We start from the raw sequence: 21817 nt of genomic DNA, 5'->3' as shown, positions 1-21817 counted from the left end.
AGGCGGAAGGGCTGCACAATATGTTGTTTTTCTATCGTCGTAGTTATGTTGCACTATAAACACATTGTGAAAGACTGTGACATACACCCAGGGACTTGGTAAGTTAATTGAAAGATAAGAGTAGTAAAGTGCACTTTAAAATTAAAATTTAACCATCATTCTTTTTTTTTACTGGTGCCTCTTGTGTACAGTTTAACAGGGTTCAGACTGAAAATGCAAAATTGAATTAGGGATGCACGCGATTTGACGTCCAAACGATTAAACATCCTCCCCCTCGCTAGTCGGCACCAGAAATACAAGGCCGCTTAACTGTCATGCAGTCGCCCGCCACTAGTGAGTGGCGGCTTCTATTACTGTGGGAACGGTGGGAAAACGGTGGGAAATTGGAGAGATGTCCTCTCACCCAGTAAACTGAAGAGGAGCAAAACTGACCTACAGACATGCATTGCCAGCCAAAAATATTCTGGTGTTGATTTTATTCTGAGCAATTTAATTACGATGACTTGATGAACAAAGACAGCGCTATGTGGTGCATCTGAATTTTAAGGACTTCTTCAGGGTATTCCTGAACTTGATTTTCCCCCTAAAAATTCAAGCACTTCCAGGATCTCTAACAAACCCTGGTTCAGTCTTTTAATCTGTTCAATAAAAAAAATGTTCATGTGCATTCAAATGTGCATTCAAATGTGCATTCAAATGCACATTTTTAATTCAATGCAATTAGTTGTATTTCAGCAGCATACTGACAAAGTACACTTTATCTATTTATTTATTGCAACTAACATCATTATTGCGATACTCAAAAACACTATCACATATTTGTCTCATGTCGTGCAGCCCTACCAGCCTACAGTATGCACAGCCAGTGTATAACAGTCACTCACCCACATGCAAGCTTCCAGGCGGACTTTGGACATGATGGTCCACAGAGAGATGCTTCCCTGGATGACAGCTGACTTCACCAACCCATCCGCCCCTGCGGCCTCCACGCCCACCTGCTCTGCATCAGAGCTTGTTGCTGGTGCGCTCTGCTGGGGACAGACTATTTGGTCTGGATAGGGAGGTTCGGGGAAATCCACTGAGCCACATTCATAGGCTGCCAAGGTCACTGATGCTATGTGTGGTCCCTGAGAAACAAACAGACAGGCGGAGAAGAAGGAAGATGAAGAGAAAAAGAGACGAGTGGGAGGTGTGAGTCCACCTGTTGGAAGTAGTTTTGAGTCAGAGGAAGACCCCTTTGTTATTAGCATAGGAAGTAATAGACAAACATGAGTCAAATACTGATTGACAACATGAAGACAGTTATATGTGGGCCACCAGTAGGCTGTGGCTCTGGAACACTTCCTCTGCATTTCATTATAAACCAGCATCAAGAGTGGATATGCCTTCTGCTTTCCTCTCTGTATGAGTTAAACAGGCCATTAGGAAATGGAGAAAAACACACAACTGTAATTAAGCTGGAGCGTTAAGCTGCTTCATGTTGTTTCACAGCCTACGGGAGAAGTGTCAACAGATAAAGAGTGGAGGGCCCCGGGTGGAAACAATCAAGGATGGAAACCAAAGCTGGGGAGTAGAAACCATTTGGTGTGCACACACTCATCACACACACACACACACACACACACACACACACACACACACACACACACACACACACACACACACACTTGTATATTTATTCGCTCAAACAAATGAACCTCAAAGACACAAAGAAAGGCAAGCTAAAAAACATGTAGTGTTCAAGAGCACGGGGGATGATTTTTCCCACCTTTCCCAGGTGACGTGCACACACAACAGAGTGCAGCCATCTGCCCACAGGAGGGCAATAATAATGAAGAAAAGAGCAGCGGAAAAAGAAGCAGGATCTAAAAGTCTCCAGACAGAATTTATTAATGTTTGACTTCTTCTCTTGTAAGAATGAGACATTAGCATACTTAAGGACCCGCTGTCTTTGATAGGGCCTGGTCTGGTTTACATTTCTGGCTCTTGTTTATTTACTCACTTCAATTAGGCTTCTAGTGAGAAAACAGAGGAATCAAAGGAAGGACGAGAAGTGCAGGTTGGATTTCTTGTGGTGTGGTGAAAGTTTATTGAGCTGCCAGCTTTGTGTTCTTGTTCAAACCCGAAAACAAGTCATCCCAATATCCACAACGCCGCCGAGTAGGGAGACTCCTAGGGCCACACACACACATACTCACAATTAAACTCAATTACACGGAAATACAAAAACGAACATATAAAGAGAAGAAAACTCCATTTCAACACACTTCTGGCACTTTGAAATAAAGAACCAGCATTGGTCATTTGAAGCCTCCTTTTTCTCATTGTACCTCTATTATTTTAAACATAAGAAATTCCTCACATAATACTTTTAAAAATATACCCTATAGGAATATTCACTCCCCAAATAATCATTTGTATATTAATGTGTCACCCTTTATTATGTTGACTTTGGGAAGAAAACTTGATGGATGATGGATTAAACATGGGTTAAATAAAGAGACCAACGTTTAACAACGGTAAAATATACCACAACGTCCATTTACAAACTCTCACAAAACTCACACAGTATAATTTAAATCTCATTTATTGAGTCGTATGCTCCGCACTTCCCAGAAAGAAAGCTCTTTCCAACCGGAAGCTAAACTACAGGTGAAATGCATCTATGCTCTCTTCAAAGCCAGATAAAAACAGCAATTTAACCTCACTAAACAAATAAACTGCAGGTATACCGCTGCTGTGTGACCTTGTGATTTTGTCCAATCACCACAACTTTATAGCAAATTTGTCAATTTAACACAGCTGTGTGCAGCATAGTGATTCGCTCATCCCCTCGTGCCCTTCGGCCTGTTAACTGCTGCTGTAGGGCTTTGGCCCAAGTGGTGATGAGTCGGGATGGGATCACACTGTGCTGTGTTAGCTCATGCTAACCGTGCAGTGAGAGGAGGAGGAGAGTGGCTCACAGAGACGATCCCAAGGCACTGATTCGAAATCGGCACTGAGTTGAACTCGTCCCGACTCATCAACAGCTGGTGGCTTGCAATCAGCTGTTGCTGCCCCCCACCCATCCACTTCATCATCATAAACAGATTGTATTTCTGTGGGAAACGCTGAACACTCATAATTATAGGCTCTGAATCAAAGACAGAACATTGCAGTTTTTTAGAAAAACTGCCGTAAAATCAGGCATTTCAGGCAGCAATCCCAAAAAGAGCCCCCCAAAACACCGGAGGGACTGTCAAATGGTCATGTAGGGGGGGGGATGAAGTATTCTTTTAAATGGCTGACTTCCATTTAACAGACCTTATTTGAAGGGTGATTTCATGCAGCACACCTGTTTTAAAGAGTAATTTAATTTCCTACTTAGGTCAAAGACGTGAGCAAGAGCTTGCTTAACAGAACAAGGTACAAAAAGTTCCTCTGAAATCTGTTATTCCTGCAGCACAATTTCACTTATCAAAGTTTGTTGTCTGAGAGGAACAAGGAAACGCTGCAGTTGGCTATTCTACACTGAGTCATTCTGACAATACGGTTGTTAGGTAAAGCGAACAGGATCTAGTCGGGAAGAAAAGGTCATGCAACTTTGCATTTCCTCTGTTAAGAACCCATGTTACGCAGTGAACAATCATCTACATGGATCTGAAATGACAGAGATTATCAAACAAGTCAGTAACACTCGTGTGATCCCTGCAAATAAAGGCAGGTCCACAGAGTGGGGCCAATGTAAGCAGGCCCTGTGTACTCTGTCTATTCTGTGTGTTTACATTCATGCGTATTTGTGCAAAGACAGGGTGCTCCCAGTGACGCATGCAAACGTGCGTTTGGCATTGCGCAATGTAGCACCACAGCAATCTGGCAAACCTGGGGTGGGGCTGGAACTTCCGGAGCTGCATGGGACAAAGCAGGACGGGACAGGATGGAGTGTGGGTGGGCAGGACAGTGGCGTGTGAGGCAACAGGAAACAGAAATGTCTTCTCAAGGAACAATGTACTCCCTTTAGATGACACAGATTAGTTTCTGTACACACAGTATTAGTAACCATGCTGAGTCACATGTACATTAATAATTTATAAAAGCACCATCCAGGACTTTGAGATATAAGATGTAACTTTTCTGCATTAAAATGTCTAAAAAGGACTTGAACGATGTTATATACTTTAAGTTGTGTGCTTGTGTATCCCGAATATATCACAATGTTCAAACCCAGAGGAGGAAGAGGCCTCTACGGATAATTCAGCTCCCGGTAAAAACCTCAACATCTGGATCTTAAGTTATCAGAGAGAAAAGGTAAGCACACATTAGCAGGTGCTGGGCATCGATTATTTAACTAGAAGCTGCTTTATTCAGTGTTTTTATTGATTTTAATCACGTGGGACATTTGTTTTGGAGAGGAGGAGACCGCTGCAGATAATTCGGCTACCAGAAAAAAAAAAAAGAAAAAAAAAAACTTCAACAATAAACACTAAAAAAATCCTAACTGGAAGGAACCCACTGGAATGGCGGCATTACTCTGACTTTTGTTATTGTATTCACAGAGATCCCTAGCAGCAGAAAATCAATACTGTAAGTTTAAAGGGAAAACATCAGGTTTTTTTACACACTTGTTTTCTTACAAAAGCAAAAGACAAACGGAAAAATCTTCAGTGACCCAGAGGGAGAAGTCAAGAAACTCCCAGTCCCTACCCAGTCAGGCTGGATACTCCCAGACCTCACATCCTCCCAACTAACTCTCCGATGGGATCACACTGCCCCGACATCCACACACACCCCATGCACACAGACCGACTCCTCAAGCAGAAGGCTTGTGTGACCAAGAAACACTATATTCCTCTTGCTCACACCTTCCAACTCTATCTCAGGTAATGTGTGTTTACCAAACACACACGGACAGCCTGCCAACAGAGAGCGTTGCGTGACTCTGAGTACCCTGCTCGCTCTCTCTCTCTCTCTCTCTCTCTCTCTCCGTCTGATGCTGTGTCACTGCTTCTCAGCTTACACAAAAGCCCAGTCCTCTGTTGTCCAGGTGACTCACTGCTAATGTGCAGCCCAGCCCCCAACAGGTAGCTGCTTTGTCTCACTTTGTTTCTGACTTTATGACACACACATGGACAAACAGGCACACATCATCTCCTAAAAGGCAAGGATGATGATTAATATCAGAGAAAAACTACACAGTGGAGGAAGTATTTTTTTCCTCTCTGAGAGAAACCATTGTTCCATCTTATACACTGTTTACTATAAACAAAGTCGTGGTGAGGGTTTATGTGTGTGTGTGCTGAAATAACTATTCCACCTCATAACTGCATCTAATTTGAGATTTGCCGAATGCTGATGATGTTTGCAGCCACTAAAATACACATCAGTACTGACAGAGGCACAAAGTTCCTCTCTCCGACCCGATGGGATCCACAATGGAGGCAACATTGCTGGCATTCCTGTGGCGACCTGCAGAAACCAACGCCTGGCCTCCAAATCAAGTGGGATCCCCACTCCTGGGTATGAGTACATCCACGCAGACTCTGAGGAGACACACACAGTTTGGATCTGGTGATAAAGTATGTCTCTGTGTGTGTGTGTTGGCAAAGTATGGTCACTACTACATCTTACTGGTACTCTTGAAATTTAAGTCTTGTCTGGAGCAACATCCTTGTATTTTAAAGTGGTGTTATTTATTTGCAGGAAGAGCTGTTTGTCCTACTTTATTTCTTTTTTAATCAGCTCAAACTGAAGACCAATTTATAATTTCCATATCCGCATGGGTCTGTGTGGACTGTGCGAAGCCCAAATTCTGTGATTGTGTGGCCTGCACATGCTCCAGTTAATCTCTTGTTCCACACTCCAGTCCAGTTGGTGGTGTATGCACCTCTAGCTGGTACTCTCGTTAAGCGGTCGCACACTGTATTTTCTCTATTTGCGTTTTTTTTACTTGTTCAGTCCAAAACAACAAACACTGGAGCTTTTCATTCTGTCATGAGTTCACCATATCCTTTGTGTTCCTGAAAACATCTGAGGCAAGAAATAAGCCATGCAGCTGCCAAATCTGTCCTTATAGATTTACAACACTTAGTTCAAATTTTTTTCCAGAATTTCCAGAGGCAGAGTGTCATGCCACACACTGATTTGCATTAAGTAGCGTAGAATTAATTTCATCCAAATAAGAATGAGAACAAACTGAAACACAATGCTGCGCTACCAGAATGCACTGCACTGCTTCTTACATAGACAATAAATGGGAAGCATGGAAATGATAGATCCTGTGGACACGTACCAAGGCACTACACAACGCCCTGAAGCTAGGGCTGCACAATAGGAAATAAAAAACATATTGCAGTTTTTTTTTGTTTTTTTTTTTGATAGATATTGCAATTGCGATATGACTCATGATATTATGGATATTATGAGAAAGGTAGAAAGTTTTACATTTCATTTTCACAGAAAAAAATATAACTAGAATTACCACCTTGCGGCCGTATGCCTCATCATCATCATCATCATACCCCATTCATCACTTTATCCTATTAAACATTTGTATGAAATTTTGTCATAAGTAGCATATTAATTCTTGAGCTATGGCCAAAACATATGTTGACCTTTGACCACCAAATTTCAATTAGTTTATTCTTCAGTCCACACAGACATTTGTGTCAAATTTGAAGAAACTTCCTCAAGGTGTTCTTGAGATATAGCGTCCACGAGAATGAGACAGATGCAAGGTCACAGTGACCTTGATCACTGACCTCCAAAATTTGACGTTCACTTACAACTGTGCAAAATTTGAAGAAATTCTAGGGCGTCGGTGGCTTAGTGGTAGAGCAGGCCCGGGTTCGAATCCAGCCTGTGGCCCTTTGTTGCATGTCATCCCCCCTCTCTCTCCCCCTTTCACGCTTACCTGTCCTGTCCATTAAAGGCAAAATGGCCAAAAAAAATATCTAAAAATAAATAAATAAATAAATAAATATAAAAAAATTGAAGAAATTCCTTAAAGGTGTTCACGAGAATGATACAGTTGAACAACCCGAAAACATAATGCCTCCAGCTACGGCTATCACCGACGTGGAGGTATGTACGTGATGAAGGATTTTTGTTGGAGTCTGTAGCAAACAAGCATGTTTCCTTACATCTAGAATATGATTTGTAGTCTGGGGCATCTCTGCAGCCCCAGATGTTCTTTATCAGCTCTGTTACAAAATATTAAAGATGATACAGCCACATTTTGTAGCACTTTAAGAAAGCACACAAAGTCCACAAAGACAGGTGTTGGGTTACATCTACTAATTTGTAGTGATCATTGTGGCCACTCAAACTTCTGGGTAGTCTGACATGATGAGGGTGAACTGATAACAAATGACTTTAGATGTGTAGCAAATTGTTCCTTAACCTCTATCCTGGGTAAAGTGACAGGGATTGCCTATGAGCACTGCAGTTGCCTAAGCACATGAGCGGAAAGGAGCTTCCTCTCACTGCCACAGCACAAACAAAGTATGCACCAGTGTGCCCACTGAAGGAGGAAGTGAAAGCTGGTTGGCCAATAGCTGCTGCTGACACCAACTGGCTAATCACTGTCTTTGGTCCAGGGGCTCCAACGCAATTGTTGGAATAGTCTTGAATTGTTAAATACATGTAAAACAATACTTTCTTCTGTGTGACTTTGTGTTGCAGACACACACATTCATGGCATAATGTAGCAGTGTAGGCGTGATGACAAGGTGGGGGCTTTTTGCATTTTAAATTATACTACTTGTTCATTCTGCACGCAGAAACAGACACAGTAGAGTGAACGCAGTCATGATGAAATTTCGTCACGCATCACATCAAATTTCAAAAACCAGTACATTTCCATTAGGAAGGAGTGGCGCACAACAGTCAGTCTCAAAGTGTGTGCTGTCTGTAGCTTATAAATACAAGTTGTGTGTTGGGCTGCACTTTAAATTACCAAAATTACCACAAACTGTGCTGGAGAATTATACAATCAGTACGAGACCCCAGCAGATGCAGCCCATAATCGTCCCTGCAACCAGTCATGGCATGGACTCCTCTTGTTAGTTTATGGTGGCAAATATAGTTGCTTCTGAAGCCCCAAACCAGACATTAATGGGTGACCATAAACTGACCAGTTCTCAGTGACCACGACCACAGGACGGTCCAGTCATTAACAGGTCGCTGTGGTTGTCAAGGGCCATTTAAGCACATTAGACACGGTCCGGCTAGCATAACCTGTTAACCGCTTCTTACAGTGGGAGACTGCTGGAGGCAAAGCAGGACAAACATTAGAGGTTAGTTCGTTATGAAGAAGCCCTGGTCAGGATCTCAGAGGGAGGTAAGAGAACGCTGGACTGAGGCCAGTGATGGAGCAGAGACAGAGAGGAGGGGCGGGGGTGTTTAGAAGTGGGTGGTAAGCACACACACACACACACACACACACACACACACACCCACACACACGCTGACTGTGAGATGCTGGAGGTTTGAGGGGCTGGTCTGGTGATTTATCCGTGTGGTTTCACCATATGACTTCATGTTCAGAAAGCTCTCCCTGACTAGCAGACAGACACACTCACTCTGACCCCCCACTGAGCCACGGATTATACACTGGAAAGACAATGCTTTCATTTCAATCCAAAATATTTGAAACAATCAGGACTTTTAGAGCAAATTAAATAACCTGTACACATGCTAAAAGGAAAATTAATGCAATTATGTTGTGTGCATTTGACTTTAGCGACTGTTGGTTATTCAAAAGAGGGAAGGGGGTGGTGCAAAACACGGGAGGCACATCAAATAATTTTTTAGGCATTAGTGAGGGACTTAAATTTTCAATTTTGGCTAAGAAGAGGGACAAACAACTTTAAATTTTGGTACTTTCTATTAGCTTTAAATACCCTATGAACCCCGAAATCCACAACTGGGTTTGAAAGGCATATTTTCTATTTTAAAAAATTCGCCAAACTTAGACAATTTGTCAGCCAGAAGCTTTTAAAACGGAAATTATGTTGGATTTTTGAATTTCCTGAGGTCCTTCAACAAATCATGGCTCATAAAGCCTGAAATAAAAGTTTGGTTTTGTTTGAAGAAATGAGTGCCTAAACTAAATTAAAACTGGCTGAATAAACCAGTTGAAACACTGAACGTTGTATAAAAAAACAGTGGGAGCTCCCTGAGGCCCCTGTCACCTCTTTAGGCGCAAAATGGTTTAGTCTGCCCCTACACTAAATGCAGCTGCAGCCAAGTGAGTGACTGCTTGTGCTGGTGGAGCACCAACATACACATCTTTCTCTAAGAAAGGGATATTGAAAGTTCAAAAAGGAAATTAAAAAAAAAAGAAAGGAAAGGAAAGGAAAGGGAAAGAAAGCAAACTGACTTTGTAAAGAAAAAGATTTCAAGAGAGGAGGGGCAGGGGGCCCACAGACACTGCTTACGCATAGGGCCCAGAATGTCAGGCTATGCCCCTGGGTGCAACTGTCATGTGTGTTACAGTTTATTTGGTAAAACAGTCGTTATATGTCCATGTTTCTAATGCCGGGCGTGTGTGTGCTGTGTGCATGGATATGTGTGTAGGCTTATTAAATTTTGTTTTTGTGTAGTAGGACTGACACTTGGTGGCTGTTACACACTCATACTCCACTGAAGTGCACCGACAGCTTGTGTGATGATGTTATTTGTAAGGAGGATTTGAATTTTGCATAAGAAAGTAGCTGTTTGTTCTGCTGATAATTATCACTCCCTCCAGGCTATTTGCTCGTTGCACTGGCTCCAATACGACCTAAATTTGATCAGAATATAATAAAATATGGCTAATGTTGGTGGGAAGGTCATGCATTTCCCCCCCCCAAAGTTGCTTAGAGAGGTACAAGAAAAAAAATTAGTTCTGAAGAGGGTGACTTTTAAACAAAACAAAACAAAACAAAACAAAAACACCCCCATCCACTGATAAATAACAAACAACCCCTTCCTCAGTAGGAGTGAACATTTGAGTCTATTCATTTTTTTCCACAAAGCTTATCTGTTCAGTTCAACTGTGAAGGTTGCAAATAACATATTCCTGAATTGACCAGAAAATATATTTTGCAGGACTTTGTGTCCAAAGACATGCTGTGAAAAAAGCCTGCTCTGTGTATATAATATGCATAAAACATAGATTACATAATGTGTACATAAATTTGTATTTTTTTAAAGTAGAGGACACATCAATGCCATAGGTTAGACTTCAAGGTAAAATTTGGTATAATTTTCTATCTTAACGAGGTCAATCATCCATCCTACTTCTATTAAATATCTGGGAAATTTTTTTAGAGATTGTTTTAGATTAAAATACCTGGCTAAACATTTGGGATTGAATACATAACACAATATGTACAATACATTCCCGTTAATTTTCTTGCTTGGAATAATTCAAAAGGTTATTAATAATGGACCTGACCCATTTCTGGCTTTGAGCATTTGTGAATATAGGTAAAACTTTGTCACTGCTTTTTTTAAATTATTTGTCTGCTTACTAAGTGTATTGTTATGTTTGTATGTCCGCCCACTGGTGATCGTTGATTATTGTTCACACCTTCTGAAATAAAAAACTGAGGCAAAAAAGAAGCTTCCAATTTAATTCTAAACTTAAAAAATAATCAAATTTTTTAACAAATTGAAATGGGAAACTTGCCTTATTTCTTATTACCAGAGCTTGAGTACTTTTAAAATGGTACCAGTGTATAAATGGTGTCTGAACCAAACCTTTTTTAAAATAAACCGCAAAATGACAGTCAACATCCTTAATTTATTTTATTTTTTTTTTAAATTGCAAAGGCAAATTTGAACTTGAAATTGAACAATGTATTAACTCTTAACAGCTTAAAATATATAAATACATAAATATAAACCCAGCTACTATAATAAACACTAAATAACAGCTACAGTACTGATAACAGTAAAATAGATTTTGAGTTGAGGTCCCTAACTGAGGAAAGACTCAGCAGAGTGACATTTCTCATATTATCTGTTTAGGTTCGGCTAAGATTGCCACTACAATGTAGGATCGTCTACCTTAATAGCAGTCCACCTTAAGTGAGCCTAGTTGGGTTCTCATGGGAGGCTAACTTTACTCGCTAACTTCAGGGCTAACTCCCTGCACTTTAATCAGTAGGTGGAATGCAAAACACAAGAACCTGGCTCAGTTGTAACATTTATTCACTGATAAATAAAAACTATGTTTAACTTCGTACTGTCTACTTCGGTCGATGTAGACTCACTATCAAGTGCCACCAGAAAACACAAGGTCTCCCTCTCCACTGCATACTCACTACACACACAATCTGGCACCGAAATGAGTTACCGAATGCTGCATTGTAATTTGGTCCAGTAGGTACCGGTCATATAGGAACCCAACCCTAATGGTGACGCTATGGATGAATTACATCAAAGTACAATGAGTGTACAGTCCTTCTTTGAGTGTGTTCCATTTAACTGAAACTAATGCAGGGAAACAAAATGTTGCTCCCCACGGAAAGTCCAACAGATAAAAAGGAGACAACACACACCCACCTGAGGGTGTGTGATGGGTAACTGAAAAGCTCCACGTGAAATGAATGTTAGAATTTCATAACAAAACTTCAAATAACCTAAAAACCTGCAGTGTGCCAGCAGCAGTGCTCTGGTTTGGTCTGGTCAGGTTTGGCTTGTTCTGGCAGAGTTGTTGGTGTCGTTCCAGACTGGCTACACACTAAGCCCACTTTGGCCCGGGATTTGTTTCCTGTGGACTGTGTGTATGAGCGAGTGAGTGAGTGAATGCACGTCTTTCAGAGCGAATGGTTATTGTACTTGGTATTAACAGGACTCCCAGGGCCTCCAAGACACAGACAGACAGACGCATGCCTTGAATGGCTGAGGTGTGACAGTTAAGATTGAGAGGTCTTTTGAAACACCACACACGCACACAGAGCTCCTATTTACACATCTCTCTGGTATTCATCTTTAAAGGAGTTTGGTGAAGATGAGTAAGTCAAAAGATGTTTGGGCAGATCCATGTCTCCAACGTTCGGAGAAAAAAAATGAATTACTTGAAAAATTATAGATGAAAGCAGTTGTACTGTTTTTGCCCTCTTCTTTCTGGCCAAAGGAAGTGAAACCCCAAAAGTTAGATTTCCCTCCTGAGCAGCTGCAGATCCATAGCTTACCAGAGTAAAAATCCCCGACCAACGAATCTTTATGGTACGTAAGTAATACTGCCCGTTCAGTAGTGGGAGGATCAAATCCAGGCGATAAAGTTCTGACACACTATCTCGATGTAGTTAAAAATGAATGGCTTCAAATTGAATTTAAGAGGTGTTGAAGTTAAAGCGAGATCCGTTACTGCCAGCCACTGGTGAGTCAAGAGTAGCTTTTCAGCTTTTCAAAGAACTACTGAACTTGATCCCGATGTGTCACTCATGTTGCGGCTAACATGCGTGCAAGGTATCAATTCCCACTCGCTGGTGAACAAAGGAGCGGCCATGCTTTGTCGAGTCATGTTTGACACATAAAGTATGCACAGCAAAGTAAAAAAAAAACCCTGAATCAATATACTGGTTTATGTATACATCAAGTCCACACCACTCAGCGTAAACTCTTTCTGAAGAGCCGACCCAGAGGCTTATCAGCTCTGAAACAACTTTCTAATCGACACTTGTCAGGTGACCAAAAAGAAAAACAACCCAAACACTTATGAGTCGTGGAACATTTAGTCCAGGTCACACAGACCAGCAGGACTATGAGTCACAACTCAAACAAAGCAACTAGGTTTCTGTCTATGTGAACGTGACCCATTGTTTGCTTCTGGAGTTGTAGTGAGCCTTGTCACTGTGTGAGCAACACAATGATCAGGTGAGTGAGGAGTAGTGTACCACACACAAACACACACACACACACACACACACACACACACACACACACACACAAGTCCTTTGTCCCATACCCTGCCATGCTGTGACCGAGTTTCCCTCGCCCACATGTTCTTGTCAGACTGTGAATGTGTGGGTGGACTGTACTTAACTGTACAACGGCATATGAGTTGGACAACTTTAAAGACCTGAGCAGCAGTAGGGATTTTTAACAGAGTTTTAAATAACTGAAACAAGTAAATTCAAATGTGGAGGTGAAAAGCAGTTGAGACTTTTATTGTGGTAAGCTACAAGTAATGTGACATCATATCTGTTTCAAGAAAAACAAAGCTGAGGAGAGAAAGCAGATAATCACAGATGATCTTAGGACAAAGACCCTCAGCTGCTTGAACAGCAACTCAAATTCAGCCAGCCCAGAGTAAACGCCCCGCAAAAACTTTCTGTTGCTGTGGTTACATAAATTAGACCTAGCCCGCTGTGAACCCCAGCACTGGGGTTTGTACTGGCTGCATTTGAGTTGCTACAGCTGGGACTGTTAGCTCTGTCTCCGAACCCGGCAAATAGTCTCCTACCAGCAGGAACTGTGGGGTGCTTGAGCTAGCTAGCTAATTCTTGTGTCACTTGTGGTCTGATAAGAGATGAGAGATGAGAGAGATGCCTCTTTTACACTGCCTGTTCAAGGCAGGAAATTGCACCTTTATGCCGCCTCATCCTGCTGTATATAAAGTACAATCACGGAATGGGGGGGCAGAGTTGTCTCGCCTTTAAGCCACCACGGGAGGTAGAAACAGTGCCTACACTCCAAGCAGAAGAGGAGATCAGCCGCCATAAAACAGGAATAGTAAATGATTGTTATAGCCATGTTTTCCTACTGTTGTTTTAGAAAGCGCTGCAGGCGCATTTTATGTCACACTAGAGATCGTTGTTGTTGTTTTACATGTCATGCCGGTCACGCCTCTTTTGATTCCACGATGCCAGCATACATTCTATAATCACACACCGGAGCGAATGATGCAGGCGTAATTTCGTTCTGTGTAAAAATGCTAAAGAGGCATAACAAGGACTTTGTATCGGCCCTATAGCGCCATCTTTGTGGGAAAAAAAAGGGCTCGCAAGAGAAAAAGAGCAGGAACAGCTAAATGAAGCAGTCTGAGTTTACAAAAAGTACATACGTTTATTAATTCTACTGTACATGGACATTTGAGTAAGTATAAAGTTTATTCAAACTATCACCTTAAACAGAACAAGGTCACAGAGTGCTTACTTTGAATTTTTACCACTTTTCTATGCAGTATGTGATTGTGTTGAAGTAAATGTCAGACAGACAGACTGACTGACATGATATGCACACTGTTTTTGGAAATATGTGTCATGATATACAGTCTCTAGGACAATATGATAGCAGTACAAAATTGCAATACATGTTGAATTGGTACCCCAGTATCATGACAGTGTAGAATCAGCAGATGAGCAATTCATCTCAGCCCCGAGCAGCAGTGTGTGTGTGTGTGTGTGAGTGTGAGCGTGATAATCACAACAGTGCAAGGACAGTGTGTGGAAGCTACGCTCTCAGACCTGCTCTGCGCTTGCAGCGATAGTTGGGGCTAATTAAAGCTGTGCTCCTGGTAATTGCCAAACAGCCAAAACTTAATTTTAGGGGGTTTGCTGGGGAAAATCTGTATATTCTACACAAACCTCCTCTGCAACCTATAATTTAGCGATCCTAAAAGAAACTGAATATAGAAAACTACAGAATGTGCCTTTATTTAGTTGAGCCACTGGTTTATTTTCTGAAGGACAAGGCACTGTAAATCATGAGTCATAAACAGACTACAAACATGGTTAGATTTCTTTTGTTATTCCATAGGACTGCTGTTGTTTCTTCCCCTCTAACGGCTGCTGAAATGCATACTTCCAGACAGACACAACATGTACACCTCTCACATTTATAAAACAGCTCAAAGCTGGGATGAACAGAAAAAAAGACTACCCTAGTTGCTATTATGTAAACAGCAACGTGCGCAGCTTCAATTATGATGACTTTAATTCTTTGTTGCTGTTGATTTAACGTTGAGCACAACAATTTTCGTGCTGCCCATAATGACTTAATGGCAACAGCCATTACTGAAAGTAATTTAATGGTGGATGACTCAGATGAGCTCTCTTCTAAAATATTTACAGCATTCCCAAGCTTTCAAGAGTCACACTCATCACTAACCCCTTCTCAGTTAAAAGAGGATTTATGGAGGGCAGTGACACTAGTTGTCACTAGAAAACAAATACTTGAAAACCTAAGTGGGGATGAAAGCCGGTCCCACTCATAATTGTGATCTTCACTATCATTATGGCAGATACATGCGCAGGTGCAGGACTCTCGTTGCGCCTGAGTGTGCATGTGTGTGTACTGATCCTTTCCTCCGCAGCCCCCTGATGAAATGAAATCTCTCCAGTGCTCCTGCATGATTTTATTGTTTTCATGGTCTGTATTATGAGCACCCACCCACGACCTCCTCCCTCAGACCAGCTGGATAAAATACACTTGATGGTGTGCCAAGAAGTGTGCTTTTTTCTTCTGCACGCCTGAGTTGCAGGGTTTTATCTTTCTCCAATAACCAGTCCTGTCGGCGCACAATGATCTCCCGCAGTCTCAGCGGGACGCAAACACAGAGAGGAGACACAGGGCACCAATTGCCCATGTCAGGGAACAGGAGAGCTGCCACTTCTGCTCTGGTTTCATTGACTGGGATGGTTTGCATGTTACTGGTTCTGCACCCCCCTCTGTTGGCGGCTCTTCATAATGCTTCCTGCCAACCACTAATGATGTCTGTTAATATGTGATGTCATTTGTTTCTAACAAAATACATCTTAGCAGTAAAAGATTGTCATATCAATTTCACAGAGGTTAAACAGAAACCTTGCACGTAGCAGCAGTTCAATGGAGTCAACACTGTGCTGTTGACAGAGAGAAATGTGACCACACATTTACTGTAACTGGAGGAAATGAAAAATAATTAGCTTCAATCGGGTAATTAAGTCCTTTAAAGAACCCAGAAAAGGGACAGACACGTGATGAAAACTGGAGAGGTTGGGGAAGTCACATGACAGCATAAAGTCACATGTTGTGTCATGTGAAGAAAGTAATACAGAGGACCTTGTGGGTTATTAGATCTGTGAGTATTCACACCTTTCCTACAGAGAGGTAGGAATTACCAAAGAACTGCTCATGTAATAGATTACTAGAAAAACTGGAGTACAGTAAAATGTATTTGTCCACAGTTTTATGGTTTACTATGCCCTTCAATAATCCGATTTATTGAGGAGTCTTTTCAATTTTTGTTTGTTAGCCTTTACGTGAATACAAATTCAATGAGAACACAAGTCATCGAGAATTACGAGGCAGTCAAAATTTCATCCAACCTTCACCTCTCGACAAAACAGGTGTCTTCATGGAAAACATTATTTTCTAACAAGCGTTGCACTTGGTGGATTTCTGTCATTTCTAAGTGTAATTGCGGCATTAGGGAACGGTCACACATAAGCAAATTTAACACTGGCAAATATTTACCTTCCTATCATTTCCAAGCGAGTTCAAAGCGAGTGAAGGGGCAAATAAGACATTTGCTTCAGGTGAAAAAAGCAAATTCGATTATTTGCGCTGCTTTGGTGTAGTTCAACTTTTGTGAACTTTGACCAGCAAAGTCGCAGCCTCAACCAATAGCAAAGCATTATGTGTGGAAGAGACACTGACTGTTGCTGTGTTTAGGCAGCAGATATTGTACAGAATTGGACAAGAAAAATGCAAACTGCCCCCCATGAGAGATGCGGACAGGCATGGAACATAAGAACATGAAAAATGTACCAATCACATCATATTTTGCACTATTTATTAGCAAGGTAGTTTACAATAGCTAGCAAGCTTGCTCTCCGAGTCCATCACATCTGGCACAGCCCTGATATTGCCTTGGCAGGTGATCGTCACACGCCTGCATTCGCTCATGTGTAAACGTGCCCTTAGGCCCACGTGGTGGCGCCATTATAATCACACCAGTACAACCGGAAAGGCGCTGTCAAAACTGCCAAAAAGAAAGGAAATAGCCCTCTGGACCGCAGCAAAGTGCGGGCCAGCCCAGCATCTTTGCCACCACAACAAAAAAATCACCAAGAAAACAAAACTTTACCTCGCTGTTTGATAATAGTTTTCTATTTTCCCAGTTGGAGTTCATAAATGTTTAAAACATTTGTTGGATTCAGCATCTGTGAATGCTGCTCCATGTGCCGCTATGTGTGTCTGAACTCCGTCTTGTACTGAGACTATGACATTTACTCCAATGAAACGTGAGGAAGTAGGTTTTTTTTTTTATCAAAAAGTCAACAACAGTTCAAACAAACATCTGAAAGACATTACATGAGTTCACTGCAATACCTGAGACCATGACTGCCACATTCATTTATAAACGCAAAAAGTTTAAGTAGTAAAATAATCAAAATCAATTACATAAAAAGGATAAACTGTCTTATAAAAGTGTCTTTTAAACGTGTGTCAGGAGGGATTACTGATGTAATGATGAATACACTTTTATCAGAGAGACTTTCCTGATTTTACTTGAGTTTTAAGTTCATTTAAACTCTCTTTTATTTCAGTTTTATCTACCAGTGTCTTTATCAGTTCTTTTAAAAGTTGTTTTCATGTCTTGTCTGTTTTAATTATTGACATGTAAAGCACTTTGTAACTCTGTTTTGAGAAGCACTTCATGAATAATTATTTTTATTATTTTTTTTATTATTATCATTATTATTATTATTATTATTATTACTTCAAATACAATTATTTTAAATGCTTCAACAACAGGAGATCTAAATTTGTGTAAATGATATTTTGCCAGCAGAATCAAACTGATTTACAAGACACAGCAGCACATCAGCTTTTGTGGTCATGTTCTCAGTCACATATCTTAATCAGGTCACGTAATCTGCTTCTTCAGTAGAATTATTTAAAATCCAGGAATTCACATTACAGACACAACCAACCATCCAAGAATTTGGCCACAATTCACAAATTAGCGTATTTTTTTCCAATCATATAATCATTTGAACCCCTCAAATGTGTTGCAGTAAGTGTTCCCTTGAGCCAGTTAAAGGCTCGGTACCATTGCACGTGCGTGTACATGATCAGGATGGTACCACCTCCGCCTCATTTAGAGCCAGGAAATACCCTGATGTCAACCACTACAATACTAGTCTGCACTGATTTTTCTGGTTTATCAGCATCTAAAAACCACTGGCACCCTCTACTGACTGTTAACAGTAATAAACTGGGTCAATCATAAACATCTGACAAATTAGAAATAAGTTATTATTTACAAACACAGTGGTTTTGATTAATTCATATTAATTTGTCTATTCATTTCCACAGGCCATATTTACAAACAGAGCGTAGTCATGGTGGATTTTATTTGAATATGCAACACTATTTAGCAGAATGTAATCTAAAACTGTAAAATAAAATAATCAAGTGGGACTGCAACTAGAGAGGATTCTCATCATCCATTCATCTGCTGATTATTTTCTCAATTTGTCTGTGAAATGTCAGAAAATATTGAAAAATTGTCCATTACAATTTCCCAGAGCCCAGGGTGACGTCTTCAGATATCTTGTTTTGTCCATCCAACAGTCCAAAACCTTTTGGTTCATAAAAAAGCAAGATAACTAGATAACATCCAGATGTAAGGTGCTGGAACTGGGGAGTTGTGGCTATTTTTGCTTTAAAAAACAACAAAATCAACCAAACACCAAAACTGTTGCTGTTAATTTTCTGCCAGTCAAGTAACTGTTTAATTGACTGACTCCTCCCATTTAGGAAGTTTGCTGAAGACAAAATGCAATTACAGTGTTTCACTGACCTGTCTACTGGATGAGAAGCGGCCCGTCTCTCCTGAGCGGGTGTGTATCTCTAGTGGTGCACTTGTATACCACTTACAGAGTAACTGTGGTGGTGCTCTCTCCAAATGTTGACATGGGGGTAAATTAAAGTCAAGAGCTGGTAAACACAGAGGCCCACTTCAGCCCTCATTTCTAGCATATTATTAAGTCTTATGGACAGGAAGGAAAATAGTGGCAGAAAGGTCAAGCTGCAAGTTACCCATGGATTCCACCAAGCACAGCTGCACCACAGATTTTGATGATTTGGTCATTTTTTTCGTCAATATTTGTGCTTCTACCATAAGTAAATAGGCAACGTAGTTAAATCTTGTGTTGTTTTTTACTACTTGTTGTGCTGTAGGGCTGTAACAATTATTTCCATTTTCAATTATTCTGTTAATTATTTAATCGACTAATCAAGTAGTTGTTCAGTCTATAAAATATCAGAAAATGATGAAAAATATGGATCAGTGTTTCCCAAAGCCCAAGATGACATCAACCATTTGTCCACAACCCAAAAATATTCAATTTAGCGCCACTGAAGAGAAAAGAAACCAGAAAATATCCATGTTTAAGAAGCTGGAATCAGAGAATTTTTACTTTTTTTTCCTTAAAAATGACTTAAACTGATTAGTTCATTATCAGATTAGTCCTTAATTAAATTCATAGTTGGCAACTATTGATTTATTGTTGCAGCTCTACTGGGCTGTAGACCACAAACAATGAGACGAAGTTAGTACCATTAAAAGACCAGTTATAAATGGCATGGATCAAAGACTTCTGGCTGTGCTTTAGTTAGTATTTTGTATCTATATTTACGTATAATTATATTTACTGGGTGTTTATTTGTACAGTTGACTGGATGCTGCTGTTCCACTTCCTGGCTTCCGGCTCAATTTGTTCTGTGCAATGCGCTTGAGTTAAAAATAGATGACATGCGTGTGTTTAGCGGCTGAGAGAAGAGAGTCGCTATTGGGACACTCCTAAAACGCATTGCAGGACAACTGGTGGAATCACAAGCATTATCGAGAGGAAACATACTAATATATATATCTATACTTAAGCAATATCACACGAGAGGGAGTGATATTGCTTAAGTATAGATATATAAGCAATATCACACGAGAGGGAGTGATGTTATACTCGTATATCGTCACGGTTGTGATTCGGTCATAGGCACGAGGCCGCAGGCCACACGAGAGGGATACTGCATGACATGCAATATCCCTCTTGTGTGATATTGCTTTTATACAACAGTTAAATAAGCAAGGCTGATTAAGAAATGTTGAAAAATTAGGACAAAATAGATAATTTAAGCATTTTGTCTTCCGCCAACAAAAATAGTTCCCTAAGGACTCCGCTGTCACTGTTGCTATGTAACGCAGAGATGGTGCGCCAGGCACTTACTCTTTATACACATTTATCTGCACGTTTCCATTAATTGTGCAGCCGGTGAAATAAGTCTCTGGTGACTGCATGGTGGACTGTCGCTTCACAGGCACAGCCGACTCTGCCTTCTGATCTGACAGTATGTTGCTTTTCTCCAAGTCATTGAGCTCCGCTGATGAAACACTGACAAACCTGGATGTGTGATCAGATGGATTCAGCTTCTCCTCTCCCTCATCTTCCTCTGATGACTATTCATAGTTTAGTTCAAAACTTATTTTAGGAAATAAATCCATATTTTCGGCTGTTTGAGAGTGGATGAATCAATTAGCCTACAACACAACTGCTGACCTAACTGACACTAACCGTCAGTTTTGATTTGATTGTTGGTTGCAATCAGCTGTGAGGCGGAGTGATACATACACAGTGAAATAACCGTGATGTTGCACTCCACTATCGTCACAGTTTTACTGTCTCTCGACCAATCAGATTGCAGGGCCGGAACTAAATGTTGTATAAAGTATATTAATATATTTCTCCTCCATTGTTGTGGTTTAACACTTCTTGTACATGTAAGATGTGACGCTTGGTCTTTGTGCATTTGTCCCTTTCATCCTTCACTGCGATTAGACGGCTATATAAAAAGTTACAGTGACGAGTACAGTATTTTACCCAAAGTTGAATATTTTTCATCTCTTGGTGCTCAAAAACAAATGCCAAATATGCAGCGCTCAATGACGAATAGATGCTCAGTGTCTCATCACGCTGCTGGCGTTTGTAGCATAGCATAAATATGCACTGCTCCCATTGCAAATAATTAAAAAATATGCTGGCCTCGGGGAAAAACACTTCAGTGGACAGGGTCTTTTCGTCTTGTAAGTTTGCGGGGAAATCTTATCAAGTGTTCTGAGTTTGTCTGACCCAGTTATAAGGACTGACCCAGTCCTAGTTCCTCAAAACAGGACAATCTGTCTGCTGGAACTCGCCACTGCTCACTTACCCCAGAAACTTTTTGTTCTGTCAGAAATCAGAAATATCTGCAAGAAGCCTGACAGCCATAAAATCATATAAGAATCACAATAGCTCCTTAAAGTATCTACAGAATAGAAGATGTATAATTTGAATTCTCTAGGGTCAGTTTTGTGCTTCTCACTTGTGGTTTTAGCTCAGAGTTAAAAAGAGGAAGCAGATAATAGATCAGGCAGGGTTCTTTATATAAACAAATACGGTTGGACTAACAATAAGGCAACAATTTATTTGAAAAACGAATATCAGCCAATTCACGACATTCATCTCCAAAGTGATAATATATCCACACTAACTACAGGCTGTTTCTTTAAATGTATTCATCTTTTATTCCAGTGTAGACGAGTTGGATTGCCATCAACAGGTTATGGTCTGTCAATGTGTAAAAGCCTGTAATGTTTCAATGCTTATAGCGCATTCTCTTGGTCTAAATGCAGTTTCAGAGGCCGACAAGAAATCAGTGGAGGTGAGATTATTCCTATTCAGAATATACATACAAGGTAAATGTTTTAAAAAAACATTTTTATTTGAATATCCACGCAAAAACATCATGTATCTGTTGATTAAGTCCAAAACATCTGCACCAGTATCGGCCTTTAAAAAACAATATCAGTACAACTCTA

General features: G+C 40.6%; 1 protein-coding gene across 5 annotated transcripts in view; it reads right to left on the bottom strand.

Annotated features, from left to right (window-relative positions):
* LOC125898257 (vacuole membrane protein 1-like) overlaps positions 1 to 21817 on the bottom strand; it is a 94234-nt gene that overhangs the window by 57089 nt on the left and 15328 nt on the right. For all 5 annotated transcript variants that reach the window (XM_049592017.1, XM_049592016.1, XM_049592020.1 and 2 more), the window contains one exon: positions 885 to 1127. In XM_049592017.1, the coding sequence (XP_049447974.1) occupies positions 885 to 1127 (243 nt within the window). The remainder of the gene's footprint in view (positions 1 to 884; positions 1128 to 21817) is intronic.

This window comes from Epinephelus fuscoguttatus, linkage group LG12, assembly GCF_011397635.1.
Source record: "Epinephelus fuscoguttatus linkage group LG12, E.fuscoguttatus.final_Chr_v1".
Taxonomy (NCBI): domain Eukaryota; kingdom Metazoa; phylum Chordata; class Actinopteri; order Perciformes; family Serranidae; genus Epinephelus; species Epinephelus fuscoguttatus.
This window is presented reverse-complemented; position numbering and strand designations above follow the sequence as displayed.